Genomic DNA, 25,429 nt, shown 5'->3' on the forward strand with positions numbered 1-25,429 from the left:
TATATAACTGCATGGAGATGCCCACACAGTGGGTGTGACTATCAACTTGCATTTTGCATGTATTGTTCAGAGATTTTAACAGAGGGTGTAAGATATTAAACTTGAGAGTGTAAAAGCATGCAGTGCTCCATCGGTTTAATATTCTGCACCTGGGCCTGTTGGGTGGAATCCTGCAGTAGGGGATCTGCACAAGCAGATCAGTTCCCTCTGCATCTGACTACCTTGTAAATTCCCCATTATAATAGCAATCCACCGAGGTGCAGGCACACCTGGCTTTTAAAGGGAATGGGAGATGGCAGTCTGATTGGTTTATTGCATGTTAGGCCAAAAACACACCCATGGATAATGAGGAGACAAAGTTTTCAACCATGCATTTGGTGCTGCGAGTGTTTTTTGCGCTGTTAAACTGGCAAGAGTGGATTTGGACACGTCAGAAATGCACGTAGGTCGTTAAAATCAGGCCCTATGACTTGCAAAGAGAATTCAGCTTTGAAAACTTTTGTCATTGACAAATTGTACTTAGTTTTGACCTCTGATGGAACACAAACCTGTAGAGTTCAAAACAGAGGAAGCTTAAACATTAGCTGTGTCCTACCATCCAATTAGATTTATCGGTGCTTTACTGTCGTATTCACTGCTCCAGGAAAGAGACAGTTAGCAGTCTGCCACGAGACAACTAAAATGTAACACAAGCCTTGTTTGAACTTTTCTTTCACAAACAAATACAGTAGCATCAGCAAAACTATCCAGAGTCTGTATAAGTGACTCCACGTGCAGCGTGTGAGAGCGCTCCCTCCACTTCATCACGTCCTACAGTAACCTCAGGCTGCAGCCATAAGCTACGTCAAACAGGGAGACGTGGTCACTGTGACCATGAGATGGCTGTGTACTGTACATCTGGACTGGATATGGATGTGTTTGTTGGGTTGTTTTGCACAGGGAGTCAGAAAGCCATTCCAAAAACTAAAAGTAAGACAGAGAAAAAAAAAAGATGAAAAAGACAAAACAAAAAAGAAAAAAAAGAAAAAAATTGTTTAAATGAAAAACCTTGATGATAAAAGGTAGATTGTATACTTGAATTAGCTGATATGGCCTCATTAAAGCCAATGAAGTTGGGGAAATAGAGGTTTGAAATTCCTTGTCCTGTATGAAGATGACTCCCAGCATGCTCCTGGTGTCCTGATGCTGAACTATTGTTTATGCAGATTGCACCTTGAGATGGGAGGATCACACATCTCTGCATGGCCATAAAACCCCTGTGATTAAAACAAACCTGGCTGGACTTGCTCAGGGTTTTACACGTTTTGCTTTCTTTGCTTTCCTTTCTGGGAGTCAGCAGGACGGATAAGATGGATAAGCTTAAATATACATTTAAATTGGAGGGCAATTTAACTCGTGTTTGAATTTAACTTTTGTTTAAAATGCACAGGAACATGTTTCTGAATCAGCGATTTTTGTCTGTGTGTTTTGGATACTCCTGCACCCATTAAGGCAGCTATTTAGCTGCAGATGTGCGTATAGAACGTGATGCAAGTTATTTTACCTTATGTGGGGATTTCAAGATAAGATCGTCCTGAGATTAAAACCTTGAAGTATGAATCTTCACACTTTTCTTAAGATAGCTCTGGCTAAATATAGCTCTGGTTTGGTATAATGACACATTGCAGTGTTCTTCACGTTTGCTCTGAGGGGAGAGTGACTGTGCAACTGGCGTCGCTGTCCCCCACAGTGATCTGCACACTGGTGTCCAACAACCACCACATCTTTTTTTTTTTTTTTTTACAGCTGCCATTGTTCCTTTTGTCGCCTTTTCCCCACTTCAGTAACATCTCCTCACAAAGTAGCAAAATCTGTGAGATAGGAATATTTTAGACAAAATCTGCCTGTCTGCTGAACTAATGAACGTTTCCCTGTGTCTCTTAGTAAATAGATAGATAGATAGATAGACAGACAGATAGATAAAAGTACTTAATTAATCCCATGGGGAAATTCATATCCCCTGCACTAAATCCTATGATCATGTTTGTCGAGATGAGACAACCCCCCTTGCAGCACAGCAGCTCAACATGAGTTCCAGGTTCCAGACCTCTGACACTTTGATTTTCCTAGATTCAAACAGGCCTGGTGCTTTGCTCATTGACAGCTGTTTCCCGCAGAGTTGCAGAGACAACTGAGCCAATTAGAGCACTTGGATTAAAAACAGGGTTGTCGTATTCCTGTGCCAGAGCCAAAAAAATAGTTTCTAAAAATGGCCAATTATATCAATTGCAGACAAGATCTGTCCAGTTGTACGGGTTGTAGTCAGTCTTACAGAAAAACCTGCAGAACTAACAAGTCTTAGGTTTGCTTATTGCCGTCCAGCAGCAGTCCCCGCTCCAATACCAAATTTATGTGCAATTGTTTCATTTCAGTGTGTGTGAGAGTCTCTGCTGTGTTTTGCTGTCATTTACGGCGGCGTTGCTCTCCTCTCCTCTGCCTTCTGTTTCACCGTGTGTATGTGTCTTAGGTCCTCCCCACACACACACACACACACAGAGGAACAGAGGAGGGACAGGTCAACAACTCATCACAAACAAGTGTTATAAATAACTCTAAAACCAAAGATGGAGCCCTCAAGTCTCAACGTCAGGCCAAAACATCTGCATTTTTCAAACACACGCAGTCTGGCGACAGTGGCGAAGATGCTAGCGCCTCTGTTGCTTGGTGATGGCAGGGAGGCTAGTCCTGAAAGCACTAGCAGCTCTCCTGCTGTCGGAGCCACAAAGAGAAGCCGCAGAGACAGAAGATGATGGCATGGAGGCTTTGCCCTTTGACCTTTGTTTGTGTCAAATTTGACAAAATTCCCTCAAGGCATTACTGAGATATGGTGTCCACAAAAATGGGATGTACGGATGACCCTGAGAACTTTATGCCTTGGGCCTGATTTATCTGGTACAGCTGCCTGCCAGTCTCTGTCGAAAAATTAATCAGACTTTCATCTTCAGAACTGGGCTGTCCAATATAACTGCCCCCACAAATCCAACAATAACGAATGAACGGACAAAATGAGAATTTAGTTTTCTTTCAAACGAGGCACATGTTGTTTCCTTGCAGCAGATCTTACATACTTCATATAACACATAACTGCATATGAAAAATTTTATATGTTGGACACTTTGTATCGATGTGAGATCTGCTTTGACCACTTTTGTGTTGTTTTGAATTTCAAAGATTCTCCTCCTCTGTCATCAACCAAAGACAAAAAAAAAAAAGCCTGTGTGCACCATGAGGGACATGATGCAGCAATTTGTGGTCGGTCTTCTAAAAATGGAATGTCCACAGACAAAATGGCCCGGCCAGTGTTTTCCACGTGGTTGCATCAGGTGCTGGAAAACATCACTTGTCTGGATGACTTTTTAAGAGAAAACACTTGAGATTATAGCTTTCCTTTAAAGATCCTCTCCATGTGTCATATATGCAGAGCTCGATGCTCGTTAAGTATAATGAGAAAATGGATAAATGCATCTTTTTTTCATTTTTGTTATGATAGCCCTTATCTCCCCTGCTGCGTAACTGGGCAATAAAGAAAGCGAATGTGCCTTTAGATTCTGCCCTCTCATCACTTTTGGTGTGGCTGTTTGTGAAACACTCCCGTGCTCTGCCCTAATTTGCGCTGCAACTGTTGATTTGTGTATCCTGTCAGGCTGCTTTGATGTGTGAGAGAGATTGAGCTGCTGCTGGTCGCGGTTCCCTCTCTGACGCTGGGCAGCTCTCCAGCCGTCCAGGCCCGGCGCCCAGCCTGCACCGCATGGTTGCCAGCCACAGGCCTGCGGGGCCTCGGGACACTTCAGTCCAACATTCACAGCCAGATCCTGCAAAGGCACATTTTACTCCACCACACGCTGTAGTAAACTGGCACTGGTGATGGCCCAAGCAGCGTTTTACATATGCTTTTCTCTTTGGTACTTGTGGATTGATCACATGTTGCCGTCCAAAAATGCACCACTGTATTAATCTGGCCTCTCTCCTTGCAACCTAATGCCATACAGAGGGGTAAAGAGATAACAGATGATGGGACAGCATTTGCACAAATAGGAAGTCGTCTATGGGAGGTTACTCTGAGACCATGTCAGGGCTGGAGTCATCCAAACCTAACAAACTGAAGCTGTTTACAAAAAAACAAACATGGTGAACATCCGGTTGATGTCACAAGGAAGAGCTTCTTGATAGACTCATCTCTCATTGCTGTAGGGCAATTATGCAGGAAAAATAAGTCATAGAAGAGGCAGAGTTACTGGTATCTAGCAATAACCGATCAAAGTTCACTACCTGCTGCCATGCAAGTGGTCACTGGATCCAGAAAATCCAAATTCATGCACATAGAGAACCAAAGTCCTGACATCACTTTGTATCTAGTCGCTGTTCTACTAGAATCTGTTATTCAATGCAATCTTCCTTCGACCTTTGTGAAAGAGTGGCACCTATTCCTGTGGTTTTCTAACTATATACCAAAACAAATTAGTACCAACAGTATCACAACATGTGGTACTACTATTTGCAACTGGAACTTGAGCTTTTTACAATTAGAGTGAAATTTAAAGGAGCCATTTGTAAGTTTCACTACTGTTACATAGCTAGCATTAGCATTAACAGCTGTTTACTTACCAGTCTAGAAGAAACTTTGCAAGTTTGGCATCAAACTTCGTTCCTTTACTTGTCAAGAGCTGTCTCCAGCAGTGGTAAGCGACGGCAAGGTTAACTCTTGACTCTATATTGTCTTTTCTTCTACTGAAGTTAGCGTGCTAACCAGCTAGCCCCAGCCTCTCTCGTCATTTTCTGATAGCAACTCACGATAGCCTCCAATCTGCCCTGAAGATGTAGCCCTACTCAGAGGGTGTATCATAACCTCTTGTCTTGTAAACCCAATAATGGCCAAAGCTCTTGTCAAGCAGCAGTCACCACCACCCACTCCCAGCAAGAAACCATGATTGGCGGCAGAGAAAACTTCCAGATAGCCCCTTTAACGATGGTTAATTTGTTAGAACTGACAACACTACAGTTCCAGTGAAGTTTTTCCAACATTGCAGCAGGAAATCACACATTATTGTTATCTGTTTGGCCTTTAGAGGTTATGCTTCAAAATAACTTAAATGTGCAGTTTGTTTAATCACCCTGCCAGACCTGATTTTTGTTTAGGCTGGGGGTATTCTTGAAACCAATACCCACGTACTCTTATACTGTATAACAGTGCAAAAGGTATTCACTGTGCCACTCACTGTGAAAAGAAATGTAAGTAGCTTTCTGAAGAATAAAAACAGAACCTGCCTGAGAATGCTGGAAGCATGTAATATGCCAAAATACGTCTCCACTCTATGTAGCTGCAACCTTCATTTCAAAGCCAAAGACTTATTGTCTCCTGATGTTTCATCTCAGTTTAGCTGCTGTCTCCTATTCAAAATAAAAGCAAATTGATTTTTATTCAAACCATAACTTTGAGACACCAAGCAGGGAGATAGATTTTTGACGATATTTCGTCCTCCCTTCCAAGAGGCAGTTTTGATGAAGGCTTGTCAAAATAAGTAATAGATCCACAAAAAAGAAATTGCAGCACCAGCATTAAACGTTACAGCCTTGCAATTTGGTGGGACCATGGATTCCTTTATTCTTCATGTCTTCCATGACAGAGTGTTTTCATGTGCTACAACGTGAGTAGACCAATTTGCTGGCCCTTGTGCCAGGTGTGTATTTCGATGGTAAATTTCAGGCCCCGGTGGAATAGAACAATGTGGTGGTTGATCGTTAACATTACACAATGGGTGATGGCGAGGTCAGTTGTTTATCATCTCACACACAGAACTGTGACATGGGATTTTGCTGGAGGGGGAGCTCTCTTAACCTCTCTCAGCTGACCTCCCTGGCTGTGGGTAATGAGGCAGGAGAGGCTTTCTACTGCAGAGTCCCAGAGGAGGAACTACCCCTCGAACTGAGGGCCAGTCGTTGGTAAGCATGACCTGATTTTTCTGTTTAACTGAAGGTGAAATGGTCTGTGGAAACAATTAAAGCTTCTGAAGAAATTGGTTTCAATTCAGCCCCCCCGATGTTTACATCTCGGACATTTTCAAATGTATGAATTTTGGTCTCCTGATTGGGATCTAAGTCCTAAGTTGTTTGTGTTTGTCGCCATCTTCTGGTTTGAACCCCTTACTGCCTCCTAAGAACCTGCAGGAGCTTTTCCATCCTCACGCTAGTCCTGTGTTCTACCACCGGAGGGCAGCAGAACCACACTTTTCAAACTCATGCTGCAGGATTCTCATGAGCTGCTTGAATCTGTCATCCGTTTTCAGGCTCATGTACAAGAACTGAGTAGTTATTATTTAGCCATTTCAAAGAAGACAAGAATCTGTGCCTGTAATTTCTGATGTCAATGAAGATAAGGGCATTGTGTTCAGCTCCACAAAGTAAGGAAGAGACACAGTCTGCCTCCTTCCAGTTTCTCTGATCACACGGACCATAGTATGTCTCTCTGGCTGTGTTAACTCTCCAGGCCTGCTCGTTTACATCAGGATAAAGAGGCCACCAAAAAACACTGAAAGCTTAAAATAGAGGTGCCATAAGATATATTCCCACTAATGGACCCTCGGTACAGATGTCTTATTCCAAATGACATTAGTGGCCAGTCATTTAATCCCATTTCTACAAATGCTTATCAAGGTAGACACTTGGATTTAAAAGATGAGAGAAGTATCTTTTGCACTGTCTTTGTTTGACTGACAGGCTTTGAAAAGCAACAGGGGATGACATCCAAGAGAAGTCCATGGCTTTCAGCTTCAGCTCTCCTGTCACATTGGGACTAAATTGAAGCTTCTGCCCAAATACAAATCAAACCTTCTGTTTATACTCCATTGTTGAGCCATGCTCCGTCAAGCTGCCCTCATAATGGTTATGGTGAAAGAAAATAAAATTGAATTATTGACATAAGACCAATAACAAATTCCATTTTTAATGTTGTGGATTCAGGCCATGTCAACTGATTGGGACTTGCAAATGTTGCTTTGACCAGAATACAGACTCTGTCAGAAATTAACGATATCTCCAACAGGAAATTATAAACAGGCTGATGTGATTGGATTTTCCCGCCTTTTTACCGTTTGTACCAGTGGCTCCCATCTCACAGCCTTTTCCATCTCACAGCCCACTTGAAAATCTGAAAAATGTTGGTGGCCCACATCTGACCCCTCTAACAATATGGAGGCCAAATAATACGTTCTAAGGGCACTTTTTGTTTGAATGATAGCAATCAAACATTCCGGACTCAGTTTTCTTTTTTGTTACTTGTCGATTCACCGTCTGTCTCTTGACTCTCTTTCCTTCTAACGCTTCCTGTTATTAACCAGTTGCCGACTTTGATACTCCAGTTATAGATAGTGAACAAGTGTATGATGTGGCCCAGTGGCGACAGCATAACAGGTCCTATCATTGGCTTATCACAATGATAGGCCTTAATACAAAAAAAATAAATAAATGAAGTGAACAATGAAAAATGTATAATGGTTATAAAGATTTTAAACATTATTTATATTTTTATTGATTATTATCATTACATCATTTCTACAAATCTGTGCTGTTTTTTAAATGATTTGTAAGCCCACTTACAATATCTTCACGACCCACCAGTGGGCCCCAGGCCACAGGTTGGGAACCAATGGTCTATACTGTGGACGCGATATAAAAATTGTATCAGGACATGTACTGCAGACTCTAATGTTTTGCCTGACTGACAGTGGGGCCTAAAGCCACATCCGACCCATCTTAGACCCGGTCCATCGGTGCAGCAGTGGTGACCTGGCAAAAAGTTTTGGCCAACAAACAGATGACCCAGCTCTTTTATGTGATGTGATGTGATGTCACATGGCAAGACAGCGTGATGGGCATTCAAAAATGTTCAAGAGCATGTTCCCAGTGGAGTGCTTTGTGACGTCACCGTTGTATTTCTACTGTTTACCTCGCTTTAGTCATGACAAAAAATAAAAGATTTTCCACAGTGGTCACTTCCCAGAGTGCAGTGCTTGAGCCTTCAGATTCACAGATGAGGAGCAACAGTATCAGTGTGTTGTTTTTTGGTATAAAACTTATCTAACGTGGGATAAAATGAACACTGCGGCTTCAATTGGGTTGGGAATGTCGGAACTGTGTCGATCATCCGGCAGAAATAAACAGAGGACAGTTTGGGCCACAGTGTGAGTGAAGTCTCTTACTGTGTCTGTGTCGCTCTGAGGGCCCAGTGATGCTCCTGTGAGGCCAGCGCTTTCTGCCAGAATAAACACCTAAGCTCATGAATACACACCACTCATCCACACCCTGCCCTGTTTTTCTAAGCCCTCTTTTCTCTCGCTTGTGAAAGAAGCCAACGCCACTTCTCACTTGATTGGTTACCCCTCTCAGCCCGAGAGCGTGAACCGTGCTTGGGTTGCTTTGTTTTTCTGTTTTGATAAGGTTGCACACATCTTGGCATTTGAATCCAAATTTTTCTTCTGTGGTTTGCATCATTAGATCATGCCGTTTAGCTGTAATCACACTGCAGAGGAGAGGGTAGTGCTTTTCTGTGGAAGCTGTGGAAAAAAGACTTGTTTCCTCTAATTGCAACCCCTCAAGATACCATTTAGTCTCATTTCCTCTCAGTAGCAAGAAAAACTCCACTATTTGGTAACTGAGAATTCTGGTATGGATGCATCATTATATGTTACCAATCAGCAGTGCAGTGCTTATATTTCTGTTCCCTCGTAGGATGTTTTATTCATGAGTTATTACATTCGGCTGAGAACATAAGGTCAATAGTTACATTCCACAACGGACTGAGATTGTGTAACAGTGCAGAGCTGTCAGAGCGCTGCCATATTTAGCTCTGTACAGTGAGCTGACAGGATGTAGTGAAGGGCAGCTGGGGGGCTTCAAAGTCAGGAGAGCCCACTGATGGTGCCTCAGAAGTGGGGAGTGTGACCCTGAGGTCCCCTTTCCCACTGTGAATACAAATGTGGAAAATGAAGCAGAACACAACAAAAACACAAACAAGCTATACTCTGGTTTCTGGCTTGTAGAGACCCAAAGAGAAAAGTTTAAATTTACTGAGCATATTTTAGGGCATGTGAACTCATAAGTCATAGCTACAGTTTAATGAATCGATTAATGATCGATTACTTTGGCTCTTAGCGGTCTCTCTCTCTCTCTCTCTCTCTCTGTTAAAAGTGCTGTCACCTTTGGTCGCTGTCCATGTTGCATTCGCCTCTGTCCGGTCGTCGTGACTGATGAGTCTCAGTCAGGAGGTGAAGTTGGTGCCTGCGTCATTGTTTCCAAAAGTCCCAGTTCCTGCTCGTCCAGACTACAACACAAACCCCACAGTTTTCAAACTAAACCGGGTTCAGCAGCATTTCCAAAAGTCTCTGTTTTAGGGGCTGGAAAAGTCAAGAGTATCGTGGACACCAGGCATAAACGTAGCTAAAGTGACATGTTTTCAAACTAAAACGTCTTAGTGTGGACGTTGCCTAAGGCTCAGTGTTTGCGCTTGTATCATATCGTGGACTAATGTTAGTTGGAGGGGGCGGAGCCACGTGACTCAGTATAGGGTTTTTCTTGGTTGCAGGCTTGCTACTGTTACAGTTCACTTCTTAAAACTCAGTTTAATAGACTTGCTTTTATGTGATGTCATCTTTTTATCTTTTTACCATCCTTTTATCTCTCTTACTGTATTTGTGTGTCTGTGTCTGTGTCTGTGTCTGTGTGTGTGTGTGTGTGTGTGTGTGTGTGTGTGTGTGTGTGTGTGTGTGTGCGCATACATGTGTGTTTTTATAGGGCATCTGCTGCCTCTAATTGTCCTAATTTATATTGAAATATATTGTTTGTTTTCCCTCAGTAACTCTATTTCTGTCCTACTTTTGAAGGTGCTATATAATTAAAGTTATTATTAATTCCCAATTATCGTACTAACATAAATCTTCTATTGGTCTGCATATATTTACATGTAACAGAGGATGACGGTCCCTGGTTGTCTGACTGTGTTAATGTCTCTGTACAGAGGATGCAGGGACCTACTTCCCCAGTGTGAAGAGGGACCCGGGCCGGTACCTGCAGCCCTGCTCTGACTCCGTCAAGACCTGGCTGCACAGCATGAAGAATGCCGGGAAGGTCCTCCTCCTGATCACCAGCTCTCACAGCGACTACTGCAGGCTCATCTGTGAACACATCCTGGGGTAAGACTGCCCACATTGGGACCATGGACTACGCCCCCCCCTTTATAAAACCAGGCCCCAGCCTGCAGTGCTTACCTTTCCTTAACGGCCCCCACAGGATTTATAACCAGAAAGTCTGCTCGGCCCTGGCTGGCAGTTCCTGCTTTTCCCTCAACTCACAACATTCCTTACAGCTCTCGCATGCCATCAGTCATTCCTGGAGTCCACGGCGGCTCACATGTCCGCCTGGAGTTACCATCATCCTCATCATCATCATCACACACGTTATACACATGAACAGCAGCCTCAGAAAGTGTTCAGCCCCCTTCACTGTTAATTTACAGCGTTTGCTGTGACACTCCAAACTGTGGTCAGGTAACTCCTGTTTGCTTTAATTTTAATTTTAGATGTGTCCAGAACTCGACTGGATATTTGGAAAAGCCTGTGTATGTAAGGTCCCACAATTCACATCCTGCTTCAGCCGTTTAATACTTGTCTTTAATTAAATACAGGTATTTATATTAAAATGAGTTTATTCTAAACCTCCAGGAGCTAGAAGGAGCTAGTTAAGATTATTTTCTCCAATACTTTTTATATTAATAGTAGATCAGATTACTTATTATCACCAACTCTGCAGTTGAAAGAGGAGCATTTTTAGCCCTGTTTATCTCATTGTTTTAGTTTTCATTTGATCCAGACCAGTTGAAGGGGTAAGGATCAGTATTGAAGTGCTCATGAATCCAGTGTACACCAACTGTCCAGGACCAGGCAACACACAGACAAAGTTAGCGACTAATGCAGCTTTAAACATTTTGAAACTTGCCCTTTTTTCTTGTCCGTTTCCAACATTTGGTTTTCTTTTCTACCAAAGATGCCTTTTATAAAGGCAGTGGTGTCTTAACCAGCAGTAACTCCACACAAAATTGCTAACATAGAGTATACATACATACTATAAGCAGATATACATGGTGCTACTTAAACCTTAACTAGCCAACATTATTTTTACATTGAGAATGGATGTTCACTCTTGACTTTGGAGATAGTAGTTTGACCCTTACTGCTTACCGTACCAAATTTTAAGATAGCTACTTTCAGGGTTCCAGAAAAAGCTACTAAAGCTGAAACAGGACCAGGATCACACACAGTCCAGCCTGTGGCCCCTTGCTGCATGTCATCGCCCCCTCTCTCTCCCTGACTTTTCCTGTGTCTCTCTCTCACTGTGGCCACACAAATAAAGCCAAACAATGGCCAATGAGTCTGCCAATTAAATACATTAGTTTGACTGAGTCCACCTGCTCACAGTTAGCTGTTAGCTGTCGGTTCAGAAGTAACACTCAGCATTTCATTTTACAGCTGTGGTTGTGCAGCAGAGGGGATTATTCTCTTAGGGGGCTTTCTGTAGTTTAACACTGGCTTTGTGCTGCACCCTGTGTGGTTTAGCCTTATTTTTGTAGACTAAGCCCAGTTATACACTCGGTCGAGCAGCAAGAGGGCCTTGAAAAAACACAGCGTCCGTGTTGCTGCTGTGATCGAACAAACACGAGCCTCTCTGGTTCTGCGTGGTGTTGTTATCTTACGCTGCACTCGCCTCGTGATGTGGTCTGCTTTTTCATTCTTCGCTCTGTGAGCTGATTGCTGTCCGAGTCGCCAAACTGCAGGTCGAGTTAAGGCCGTTACGCTCTGGATGCCAGTTTGTCTCACGTGGCTTGTGCAGCCCACGACCCCCCTCACCCCACACCACACCACCCTCCCTCTCTCGATTTCCTGTTCAGCAGTGAGCAGCCTGGTCATTCCTGTTGTTCCTCAACCTTTTCCCCTGCTCCCCTGCTGTTTCACTGGCTGCTCCCCTCCCCTCTTGTGTCCATGACCTGCAACACCACAGCATGCATCACCTCCCGAGGAGAGCAGCTAGAACCCCAGCTGTGTGTCTGTGTGTCTGTGTGTGTGTTTGTGCTCAAGATCACATTCAAGTTAGAACTTTACAAGGTCAAGAGATGCAGATTCAGGTTGTGACAATTACAAGAGGAAATTAGACTGGCTTTATTTTGCCAGACGTGGTGGAAATGTGTGTAGGGTGGGTAGATCCTTCCTTATTTTTATTTCCGCTCAAAGTTTACCCACCGCTTCTCCAAGAACACACTTATTAAATTCAGTACAATACAGCGCAACACCTTCGCTCTCAGTGTGTCATGTCACTGACGAGAAAGCACTGTGTTGCGACAGACAGCCTCTCCTGCCCTACACTCTTCCAGAGAAAACCCTCGCTCGCCCTCAGCCTGGCTGCAGGCCAGTGACAGTCATCTGTCAGAAGTAGCACAACAAGGCCCAGATCTGTCTGACAGGAGGCTACTGACCACCACCCAACATGCTGCCAGGAGAGGCCGAAGCTGCTGTCACTTGGCCTGACCAGATAAAGGCATTTACAGCTGTTATTGGTTTGTTGGTTGTTAAAGTTGAGCTTCTTTTCTTGCTTATAAGACGTGATAACAGCCCAGAGAGAGCCAAAGGAGCTTCTCCAGCTTCAACTGCAGTTACAAGCTAAGAAGGAAGATTCACAAAATCTCCAAAATTAGGAATGGGAATCCAGAACTGGTTCTAAATGGTCGGAAACATCAGAATCATATGCCTCTGAGCCTCGACATCTTTTTTCCGACAGTTGCGCAGACATAGGCTCTACTCAAGCTGCCAAATTTTTGGCCTCACACCTGTCTGAATTGGGTGTGCTGCAATACATGTTTGTGCACAGCTGCCCAGCTAGCCTCTACCAATAGCCTGCGTGTGAGGCGTTTGGGGAACTTTGGTAAATTATAGCATCTACCGATAGTCTGCAGTGAGGCGTTTAGGGGACATCTGCAAATTGTAGCGATAGAAAATAACCTGGGTTACATTCTCTGCACGGCCCACCACCACAATTAAATTCGCAACTGGCAGGAAAAACTGTAATGTGTGTAAAATGGTCATTTCAAGTAAGGGTGGAAACACCAGTAGTATGCTGAGACAACTTTCTATGCAGCGTGGGCTTAAATTCCAGGAATGCCATGTATTTGACACTCTGTGCACAAGTGCCATTGCTGCCCAGCCAAGCAGCACCTCCATTACCGAGGGTAGATGTCCCATTTTATTACATAACATTAGTACCACGCAGGCTCCATAGATTTTTGTCCTTGACTACAAAATCCTAAATGAAAACGAATGCTGGACAACTTCATCCATTTTAGTTTAATTCATTGCTGATCACAAACCCCTTGAAACAGTCTTGATCGGAAAAAACAAAACAAAACAATGAGATAAACAAGGCTAAAATGCTCCACTGTGTGAATTGTGGGACCTTACATACACAGGCATGTGTCTTTTCAAATGTCCTCCATCGGGGTGAAAGGTTTCTTGTTCACTGAAGTTGTGTCAGCTGCTGCTGGAGCTCTCGGGGCGGGAGGTCAGCGGTCGTCCTGACGCGTCCTCCTGTGGATACTGGGAGACTTTCCTGATGCTGCTGGACACTGTGCTGTCTTCAGGCTGTCATTTGTCTGAATCACAACACCCGCACAGCTACAGCCGGACTGTACCATACCATAGTTCTGCTTTCTGTTGTGAGGCAGATAAAGTGGAGGTGGGAGCTGCTTGAACCTGGAAACATGAAATTAGTTTAAAAGATAATCAAAGCTGAACACTACATATTTTTGTTTTCTCATTTCACTCTGGATTGACCTGGTTTTATATGAAAACTGTGGAACTGTGTCACAAGTTTGGCTGGTGGGAAACTTGTTGCATCTCATTCCTTATCTCCCCCTCCCCTTGTTTCCTGACTTCTATTTCGTGTCTGTATTAAAGGCATAAAACCATTTAATGAATTTTGTCTATGTGTAGTTTTATTTCTTTGTAAGCTCAAGGCATTTCACTATTTTTACATGAGTTGCTGCTAAATACTTAACTCTATTAGCAACATTAGCTAATTCATTTAGTGTAATTTACACTTCTCCTGTGTTTTAGTTGAAGTGTTGATATTCATAGCATCTCTTCTGATTGGCTGCCTGTTTTCTGAGTGATCCAATAAAGATATAGCAGATTTCAGGTAAACACTCAAAGAAACCAAATCTTGCAAAGTTGGATAGTGCGTCCAGGTGGGCGGGGCTTGGGGCATGCCTGATGGCAGTGACTGCTTTGTTGTGACATCACAAAGTTACAGAATAATAGCAAATTTAACTTCAGTCATACAAGTCATAATAGAAGTACAGATTCCCTAAATGAGCTCTTTAACTAGTCATGACTGTTGTATCAGCCTGTACCATAACTGCTCAGTGTGCACATACACACACACACACACACACACACACACACACACACACACACACACACATGCACATACATCAAACTGAACGGTTTACATGCTTCCCAGTAAGATGTCCTTCCTGTTTTGTGAGACTGCTGTTTGCCTCTGACTTTATATGGAAGATTGTACAGAGGGTCCTCTACATACACTGTACTTATACATATTCTGTACTGTTCTCCTTGGAGGCTCCGTCCAGATCTTGTCCCACTTGTTCTCATGACTGTAGCCCTGTGAGAGTGTATATTACCCTCTCAAAGTGTTTACTTTATCAGGCTAAGTATTCCCTCCGCAGTGCTGTATGTGTACACTGTTTATTGCACCATGCTTTCCATCATCTGTACACACTGTTTAGCCTCACTGAGCTATTTGTGCTTGTGTAAGTCAGTGTATTTGGATGGCGTCCAGGCATTGTCCCTCACACTGCGGCCAGGCGGGCGCCTGTCACAGAGGTTAATGTTGTTTCTCTGGCTGTTGCAGGAAGGATTTTGAGGAGCTGTTTGACGTCATCATCACAAACGCCCTGAAGCCCGGTTTCTTCTCGTTGGTGCCCCAGCAGAGGCCATTCAGGACCCTGGGTGAGTGTTTTAAAACATCAACAAATAGTTTAAAATGACCATACTATTTCCCAGAGTCCAAGTAGAAATTGTTTTATTTGTCCAACCAATAGTCCGAAATCCAAAGTTATTCTGTTTACAGTGATATTAAACAGAGGATAACATTTGAGGAGCTGGAACCACAGACTTAAACCATGAATTTAGTCTCAGAGTTATTCCTGATTTATTTTCTGTCAATGACAAATAAGAAAACAATGTCAATCTCAGCCCAAATAAATGAAAAAAAGTGTTTTGATGAGCCTGAGGTTTGACTTTCCAGTTAGGGCTCTATTTTTACAGTCCAAAGCTGGAATGAAGAAAAATCTCAATATTTGACATCTTTCATGTTATATTGACAGAAGTGTAAATACATTTTTGGTTCTTTATGAAACTGTGGTGGACAAATTTAGTCTGGGCGGTGAATGGGAAACACTGTGGTGGATTTACCAGGTAGTGAGAAAGAACACTCCTCTGCAGAGTCTTGTGTATGTTCAAGACACATCCATGACGCGTGGCGATGTTATACAGTTCAATTCAATTCAATTTTATTTGTATTGCGCCAAATCATAATATACATTATCTCAAGGCCCTTTACAGGGTCAGGTGGAGACCTTACTTTGTTACAGAGAAAAACCCAACAGTTCCCACAAAGAGCAAGTGCTTGGCGACAGGGGGGAGGAAAAACTCCCTTTTAACAGGAAGAAACCTCCAACCTCCATACAACACACAATATGCCACAGAGAACGCCCCGACCTTCTGAACATTTCCATGTTTCACCTTACTTATCCAAACACCTGAAGCACATCTTGAGCAGCCTGTTACACATAAGCAAAGTGTTTGCACATTGTGTTCCTGCCTATGTAGGAGCATATTACTCTCTTGATAATTTGCACTTAAAATAACAGTGAAATACTGCACCACTGACCTCAAACCAGATTTTGTTAGTCAGTCGCGCAATCGCTCTCCACTGCCTCGGGAAAAGCAATGCACCAATGCACCTGACCACACCTCACTTCACTACAAACACGCCCATGGGCACTCAGATGGGCACAGGTGTATATCAACAACATGGGTGCTGAACAGGAAAACAACTGCTTTGGTCTGAAAGACACTTGTGCGTCAGGTTGGTGAGCCAATCAGAAGAGAGGCTCAGAGCCTCTGAGCCTCAGTTTTCTGAGTGATCTATTAAAAATATAAACACTTAGAGAAACCAAATCCTGCAAGGTTGGACGGTGAGTCCAGGTGGGCGGGGCTTGGGGCATGGCTGAGGGCTGTGTAATTGCTTTCTTGTAACATCACAAAGTTCCAGAAGTCCTGACGGCTGGTTTTAATGCTCAGGTTCTGAATACAGGCTGTGTGCATTTCTCTGTGGACTGAGGCTTTGATACTTTCACAGTATTAATATAGAACCTAGACCTGCTTTATGATCAAAAAAGACATAGAAATCTAACTTTATACAATACAGGACCTTTAATATGAAGATTTCCAGCAGCTGTTAGATGAATATCATCTGTCAGCGTTTCATTGGATCAGATCCTTGCCAATCAGCAGACCGCATAACTCCAGTTACCTTTGTGGGCCGTCCCCCCTCTCTCATTAGCCCAGGCATCTGATCCTGTATGCTCATGTTAAAGGTGTGCACTGACAGAAAGGGGCGGCCTGGTGGAATGCTCCCCTCATCTGGATTGTCTGGATTGTCCCCCTTCCAGCAATAACACAGGGGATGCATTATGTGTGAAGACAGGATGATCTACTCACTAAAATATTCTCCCCTCTCTCTCTCTTTTCCCTCGCTCTTCCTGAGTTTTGCCACGTTGGCAGAAAAAAAAAGCATCAGCATCTGCTCTTCCCCTGGCCTCCACACAGACTGGCCACTCCTGTTTTACTTGGAAACATCGCTTGATATGCTGCATGCTTAAAATTCTCTTTTTTTATTTATTAGCCTATAAAGTTTATGTAGAAGAATTTGACACGGGAGGTTTATTACTTCGGGGCTGATGGTTAAACGCCGTCCAAGCACGATCAGATCAGAGTTGGCATGTATTTATAGGGAGTGCATGCAGCTGATTATCAGATCATAAATTGTTTAAGAGAACGTCTTGTATTGACTGTTATTTGTTATCTGGGGAATCTCAGTACTGTGCACTTTACATGTTTTGTCCATGCTTGTGTGGGTTTCCTCCCACAGTCCAAAGACAGGCAAGGTAAATAGGTGACTCCAGGTGTGCCCAAGCTCATGCTCAATGCATGCTGGGATAGAATCCAGTCCCCATCAATCCTAAAGCTCTAGCAATTGAAGGGACAGATCGACCTGTCCGTGGGAAACTCAAACTCTTTGGCTCTGGAAGCCCACTAGGACTTAAACTGGGCTTCTCATAATACATGTAACCCGGGGCTTAAAGTTGTATTAGCACTGGGATTACAGTCATTTTACAATTCCATCAACAGTAATGCAAGTGTTGCACTTCACCGTTGTGATGAAGAGGAGCTGAACTGGAAGGCAAAGCTTTCGATTTGCCAGTCAGTCAATGTTCCAGCCGTCATCTGTGGTCATGAACTTTGGGCAGTGACCTGAGGGATGAGGCTGAAGATACAGGTGCCTGAGATGGTGGCTGGGCTCACTCTAGAGACAGGGTAAGGAGTTCAGACATCCCAAGGGAGCTCAGAGTAGAGCTGCTGCTCCTTCTCGGTGAAAGGAGACAGTTTGTGGTTTGGGGCCTCCAGGGCGCCCTCCTTTGGAGGTTTCCCAGCATGCCCACCTAGTAGGAAACCCTGAGGTAGAGTCATTCATGGTTATTGCATTTACAGGCACTCTAGAACTGACTGAGGTCCCTTTTCCACTGGTCACAAGGTCCACTAACATCTGGCTTTTCTTGGCAATTGAAAATAGTTCAATCGGTGTTCACACCTGGGTCAAATGACTCTGCAGCAGACGCAGGTACTTACAACACCTCCGCTGCCCACTACTCTAGAAACTCGGTCTCGCAGAAAAAATTTTCAGGTGATCAGAGAACAAGTGTGCAGAAACAGCCAGTACATGCAGCAGGGCAGTAATCAGTTGTTCCTACCCGTGTGTCTGTCACAGCAGACCAGTGAGAGGACAGACAGGGACAGAGAGAGCAGAGCTTCTCCACACACAGTGTTGGAAATGTCTGAATTGAACAAATAGTGAACTCTGCAGCGGCGGAAACCAACGTATTCAGACTTCTAGAGGCTGCTTTGCGTGTGTTTCTGTGTCAGCTGGACTTTGGATGGAATTGGAAGAAGAATCACTGCATGTAATAATCTGCCCTGTCATCCCATCACTCTGCTGTTACTTCCCCTGGTTGAAGACTTTGTCCTGTATATGTGTTTAATTAAAAAGCCAGTTGGAAACCTCTTTACAGTATGTGGCAGAGGAATCTACCTCTTCTCATTTATATGACAGTTAAGAAATCAATTTATTGGAAAAAGTCGACTGTAGCTCAAATTGCTCTAGCACAACTGTCGGTTTTTCTGACTAGAACAGGAATAAACAGGTCTGTCTTCTGTCCTTAGGCGTGTTGTGTGTTTCATGCTCCTTTGTACGATCTAGTCATCAAACTCCAGCCGTAATACATATCTGTACAGTCTGTATATTCACAGATGCAACTTGTTTATGTTCGTCACAGATAAGGATGCAGTCAAATATTTAGAGGACACATCTGGCAGCACCTCGGCTCCACCTGCTGTGAGATGAGTGACGCAGCTGCATCTGTAGCGAGCCCCTCCGTATCAAACCCGTAACACTAAGTACGTGTAGATGTTGTATGTGTGCAGTGAATTTACTGAGCGAGTTGCAGTGAAGCTCCTGTGGTGTGTGGTAAGACAGTCGGTCACATCTGAATCACTATGGGTTCAAATTCCATGTGGCTTAACAATCCTTTCTTGGCTGTTGTCAAAAGGAGCAGTACAGTACCGTAGCCATATCTATACTACCCTTCATTCAACCACAGATGAAGCCACAGTTCAAGCAATAGCCACATCCACAGCCACAGCTTCAAACAGCACAGCCAAGCTGAAGAGCTGTAAACTGTCAGAGCTCCGCAAAAAAACCTGACCCTCTCTCCTTTGTGTGACGTGTATTCTGGCAGTGGATTAGAAGTGGACTGGACCAGTACTAAGTTTTGCATTTGGATCCAGGGGGAACGAAAAAATTACTGAATGCAAAATATATTGTTTTAGGCTGTGGTTTATGGTTTAGATTAGCCCTGGGCTGAGAGATCCAGCTGAAGGCCATCATTTCAAATGTGCTGTAATCAGTTACATGTCACACAAATCACCTGATAACCTCAGGCTCCAGGAGGTACTGTACAGCATCATCATCATCATCATCATCATCGTCATCGTTCTTTATTTCTATGAAAATGCTGCAGTTTTGAAGCTGCTGGTCTCAGTGGCACAGTTTGCACTTCTGTGCTCTCCAGACCACATACCTCTCATTCCTCCTGCTGTCAAAGTCCAGTGTCCTCACAGCTGTTACTACCAGTGTGTGTGTGTGTGTGTGTGTGTGTGTGTGTGTGTGTGTGTGCATGCGCGTACGTACACTCCCACATGTGCCGGTGCTCATCACTTGTTCTTTCACTCTCTCCTGTCACAATATTTGTAGCATATTTAACCTCAGGTTGAACCTGCAGAGCCCCGTGCTCTGTAGAACACCGTGGTTCTGTCTGAGGGTGAGGGTCTTCTTTCATGCTGCTGCTGCCGCTGGTCTTACATACCAGTCAGTCAACTTAAAGACCACTGCCTGTCCAGAGGAGCAATAACCTACTTCCAGCAAGGGGGTCTATTGATTCCTAGATAACAGCCAAGGATCAACCATCAGACCACATTTAAAAGTCATTTTCTTGTTTAATTAAAGCTGCTTCACCACATTCACTGCTATTCTAAATAAATGACATGTCCTTGTATTTTTGTGTGCGTAACTTTGACTGCATTCTTATGTTGTGTTGTGTTGACCCATTAAAGAGTGTGATTTGTCATTATTGGTCAGATTTTGAATCAACTAGGATAATCTTATGAAATCAAAGTCTGTTTGGAAAGAGTCTTGGCAAAAATGAAAGCATGAGACCAAAACCCAGAAAGACTAGGAAATGAAATGGTCGCACCAGCAATTTAGAATTGCAGTTTTTATAAATAAAGTTGGGGGACTCATAAGAGACAGGTTAAAAATGTGGTCAAAGTGGTCAAAACTGAAGTAGCAGAGGCTGAGATATCCTGATTTTTTAAAATCCCCAGTAGGAATTAAACTCCAAAAATACCTAATGCTGCATTACCCATGATGCAACTGATTACCATCTCTTGGTTAGGTGAACTCCACGCCACTAGTTTGTCACCAGTTTGGCTTTCTGTTATAAATGTGTGCTCTCCAAGTCTAAGCCGACATAACCCTGATGACATCACTGTGACATCACCAGGGTTACTTTCTCCGACAAATGCCACAGAGAGAAGACATAACGCAGCCGCTTTCTTGGTCTGAGTATTTACCACAGCAAGTAAACTAATCTTCAAGTGTAAAAAAAAGAAAAAGAAAAGCCATTTAAATCATTTTAAATGTAATGAAACACACTTTTGCTAATGAAAAACAAAGAGCTGCTGTTTCGGAAAGGATGCTTCAGCACTTTCTATTGTAATCACTGTAATTACATGTGAAATTGCTTTGCAGATTTCACTGTCTCTGTCCTGTCTAAGAGTTCTTTGACAGGCCTTTTGAAATAAGCTGTGGTTACTGCTGAAAGAAGCACCACAAACTAGACCGCACCAGTCCAGATAATAAAAACCACCTGCAACATGTTTGTTATCACGTTCCTGTGTGTCAGCACCTCCACTGACTAAAAAAAAACCCAAAAAAACAGCCCGTATATAATCACAAAATGTTAGGACACAATGTTTATGAAATTTCAGAAAAATATACATAAGTGACTCATAGTGTCTTCACAAATATCTGAGTAAAAAAGTTTCAAACGTTTCTTTCTCTTTCTCTCAGCTCTTTGTTTGCTCAGCTCGAAACACACAGAGTCATGGTTCTGCACAGCAATGACTCAGTACGATCTCGCATGGGAAAGCAGCCTCTCTGTTTTGTATTGACAGATTGACAGTAAACTGCCGGCTCCACTCTGTATCTCTCCCCAGCTCCTCATGTACAGTACACCATCTTTAGAAAGGATGCAGCACTCCTGACTTGTTCTGCACGTTGTGGTGTTGCCACGTGAAGTCGTATAATCACTATGTGCGTTCATTTATACAACATTATGAGCTAAATTTAGAGTTTAAAGTTGCACTGCTCAGTATTTTTACATCAGCAGCAGGTGAAATCATGTTGTTGATGTTACGTTCATTTGTGGAGGTCAAGATTATCACCTGAATCTGCACTTTACTGTACCTTCAGTGTTTGTCAGGTCATTGTTTTGGTTTTATGGCCCATAAATTTACTATTTACTTGCATCAGCTTTGTTCGTTGTCATAGAAGGAAGCTGTTTTCGGTGAAAAAGTTCTGATGAACCCACTTTACAGTACTGCCCCAGCACCAAACAGTCGACAGGCACAGTTAGAGTGTAGTTGACAATCATCAGCTAAAGAACCAGATATTTCTCAGGACATGGTGGAGACCAAAACAGAACTAAAAGCAGAGTGGGTATTTGACTTCCATTGGTCAGATAGATAGAGAGTCTGCCTGATCTGTAAATAGACATGTTTGCTAATGTAATGGTGTAATATGTCAGTGTTGTGTTTACAGCTTGTCTCGCTGCGCCCCAAAAAATGACACTTCGTTTGACCACTTTTGGACATGTTTTTGCCCTGTTAGCATGCTAACACACTAACCTGAGACAGCAGCCATTGTAAAAATTACTTGCTGAAATCAGTATTTTACATTATTATTTATATTTTGTTTGTGAGCATGTTAGCATACTGATGTTAGCATTTAGCTCAAAGCACAGCTGTGTACAGCCTCAGAGAGCCATGGGCTTTTAGGCTGAGTCTGAAATATGAATTCATTCACCGCTTCCTAAATAATGGATGAGTAGGGTAAATTGTGATTTTTGAACTGACACAGACCGGCTCAGTGAATGTGACAAAGAAGGGAGTTCACGCAAAGGTTATAGGTAAGAACAAACAGCAACGAGGTGTGGAAATCAGCACGTTTAGCCATGAAAGCAGCTCATGGATGAGTGGCACATGTGCTGTGGAGGTGTTGTATGTGGAAAAGCAAAATGTGACACCAAAATAAATGGATGTCAGCAATTGGAAAGGGAGAGCAAGTGAGGACATGGGCCAGCTGCTTTTATAGTCCGGAAGACCCAGGTGAACTGCATCAGCTGACGACCCTCCAATGTCATACAGCTGTCTGCATCTGGGCATTGCATTGGGTTTGTTAGCAGAAAGAAACACTGGGGTTTTTTGTTTTATTGTAGAATTTTTGAGGGCACTATATAGTGGAACTCAAATACAATGGCAGAGAGTACATATGGTTCTGTACATATTAGATTTAGCATCTTTGAGTAATTTATAGAAGTCAACTTGGAGTCAGGCTTTATTTTACTACACCACTGTTGTACTACTATGCATTTCTCACTGTCAGTTACATTTATGTTTGCTTGTTAATTAAATACACAGTAAAACCAGTAGTTGGACCTTTCTGGACTCATTTCACTGAATCACTTTTTCTTTGACACAATCATAAAACATGAAGCTAACAAGCGGAAAGTCCTGAGTCATTGTTCATGAGCGCGGTGAGCTCACTGTGACTGGGTGTTTTGCATGGCTGAACGCATGGCTCCGACATTCTTGGAGGGTAGATGTGAGGTTTTGGAAGCACTCCTGACTTCCACGTGGTGTTGTAGCGGGCTTGGATTGAGACGAGAGGGACATGGCTGGGTCTGAAGGGGCGAGTCACCACTTCTGCTTTCACTCACAGCCTGGTTTTCCCCTCCACTGCTGAGCTGAGCTGAGCTGAGGTAATGACTGCTGGAAGACTGTGTCTTCATACAGAGACTTAATAGCCAAAACAACACATCCAATTAAAGAAGCTTTAATTCCACCCTTGTGTACCCAATGTGATTGTGTGAATGCAGCCGAGATCAGGTGACCTACACTCAGTACTGTGCCTGAATGCATCCTGCATAGACACATATGGTTCACTGAAGCTACTGCTGTGTCTCTGCTAACATGCTGCTCATGCTAGTAGCCAGTGCTGCACAAACAACAAACAACAAAAGTTGTTTAGCTTAAAATGAAGTCAGTTAAAATGAATCCAGTAATATTTCTTTGGCAAGAATTAGTCAATCTACATGAGTATTTATTCCTACTGGTGGTGGACACTTTCAAGTAATGTTAGCGTTAGCAATAAAGTTGCGCTAGCTTGACTTTTTAATTTGCTGCAGGACTGAGCGGTTCAGGAAAGCCTCTGTTCCCACTGCCATCAGGCTGTTAAACACCTCAGCCAAAGGCAGTGGAGCATGACATAGACTCAAATATTAACTGAACACATGTGTGAGCTGCTGGGGAAATTCTAAATAGTTGTCCAAGGGATTAATAAAGTATCTGTCTATCCATCTATCATCTATTTATCTATCTAATTTCTTGTCCCACCTCTTCTGGTGTCAGTGTAGATGTGTTTAGTCCATGAATATTTTTTCCTTGTTAGAACCAATAATGTCAGGCAACATTACTGATGATGTGTTTATCAGTGTAACTGGTCAGTGAGCTAAACCAACTTCTTAAGAGCGGTTAGTTTTGAGTGGTGGAGGATACAGTTTTAACTTCAGGCTTTACAAAGTCTAACTCCACATTTGTCAAGATGTTAACTGAGGTGTATGACTTAGCTTTAAACAGTAATTGGTTAATTATTATTAATTCCATTTGTCTGTCTTCACATTATCGTTCGTTTTTATTTGTAAATGAAAATTGTGCCAGATTCTGCTCGAGCTTTTGTTTTCAAAAGATACTTTTTTATTATGTTTTCGTGTCATTTTCGTTGTGGGAATAAAGTCTTCCACAAATATTTTTTGGTCACAGTTGTCACTGAGGAAATTAACTAAACACAGTTGAGTAATAAAAACACAAAGGAAGAGAAGCACACCACAGCAGAGGGTACAGTCAGCAGTAACTGTTCCTCTGCAATGGTTCACAAACCTTTTACCTTGTATAAGTGAATACTGGATCATTTAAAGTAATCTAATTAAGTGAAGGTAAAGATTAAAGCAAAATCTGGGAAAAAAAAAAGATTCTGTAGATTTTTTGAAGATTTTTGTCTGCTTCTCTGTTGGTCATCTTGCAACCCCTGAGATTTACCTTGTTGAACCCCCACAGGGATCCTAACCTGTAGCTCAGGAACAGCTGCTTTAGTGGGGACACTAGAACCAGTCTCTCTCTGTCCATATTATTCACACTCTGCCTCTGTCGTGTTTCCCTGCGAGCCTGCGGCTGAGAGCTGTGGTGAGGTTTGGTGCTGGACGGCTGGAGGCTGTGTGGTCTTGTAGCAGCTGGCTGTTTGGTCAGACTCATGCAAGTCTCATTTTATTTTATTTTCCTCCAGTGAACGACGTGGAGGAGAGAGAGGGGCTACCTTCGCTGGACAAACCCGGCTGGTATTCCCAGGGCAACTGGCCGCACCTCCACGAGCTGCTCAAGACCATGACGGGAAAACCAGAGCCCAAGGTAGGCCTGGCCAGATCGTATATTACAGGAGAGAGCAGTCAGATGTCTCTGGCTGAGGGACATCTCCGGCTCGCTTTGAGGTTTAACCCCAACTTTGGAGCTGGCAGAGGCTGAAAGAGATGAAGGCTTCATAATAAATCAGCGCAGGGAGATTCACACTGGTGTGATGGAGAGGAGGAACGTGGCCCTTGGCACGACTGTTGACAAGGCTGCTGTGTGCCAGCATGCTGTGTGTACTGCAGCCAACTCCCCACATAACAGCCTCTTATGTACAATGCAGCCCATTCTTTTTTTTATTTTTGATCTCATGTAGACAAAAAGCAAGGGCCCAACAACTATCAGCAAGGTTGGCTCTTTTTTTAAGGTAATGCAATATTCTGATTTCAAGATTTTGTACTTGTTTGCTAAAACACCTTTGAAAATTGCAACATTCATCTAAGGACAGTGCACAGGACGACATCCTGAAGCACAAGTAGAAGGAGAAAAGATGGCACAGTGAGCAGACCTGAAGAAAACGCTGATTCATCTGAGCCTTCAACAGTCGAAACCTTAGCCAACTACAAAAACCTACATCAGACAGACTCCACTGAAAGCGCCTTGGCCTGTGGCATTTTTGCGTCCCACACTGGGAA

At 43.2% G+C, this 25,429-nt stretch overlaps 1 protein-coding gene across 1 annotated transcript in view; it reads left to right on the forward strand.

The window, feature by feature from the left end:
• nt5dc1 (5'-nucleotidase domain containing 1) overlaps positions 1 to 25,429 on the forward strand; it is a 69,661-nt gene that overhangs the window by 28,563 nt on the left and 15,669 nt on the right. The window contains exons 7-9 of the mRNA XM_071478477.1: positions 10,049 to 10,223; positions 15,007 to 15,104; positions 24,676 to 24,797. Coding sequence (XP_071334578.1) covers positions 10,049 to 10,223; positions 15,007 to 15,104; positions 24,676 to 24,797 — 395 coding nt within the window. The remainder of the gene's footprint in view (positions 1 to 10,048; positions 10,224 to 15,006; positions 15,105 to 24,675; positions 24,798 to 25,429) is intronic.

Source organism: Trachinotus anak, unplaced genomic scaffold (genome assembly GCF_046630095.1).
Source record: "Trachinotus anak isolate AG129_WGS33_773 ecotype Australia unplaced genomic scaffold, CSIRO_AGI_Tana_v1 ptg000005l, whole genome shotgun sequence".
Lineage (NCBI taxonomy): Eukaryota > Metazoa > Chordata > Actinopteri > Carangiformes > Carangidae > Trachinotus > Trachinotus anak.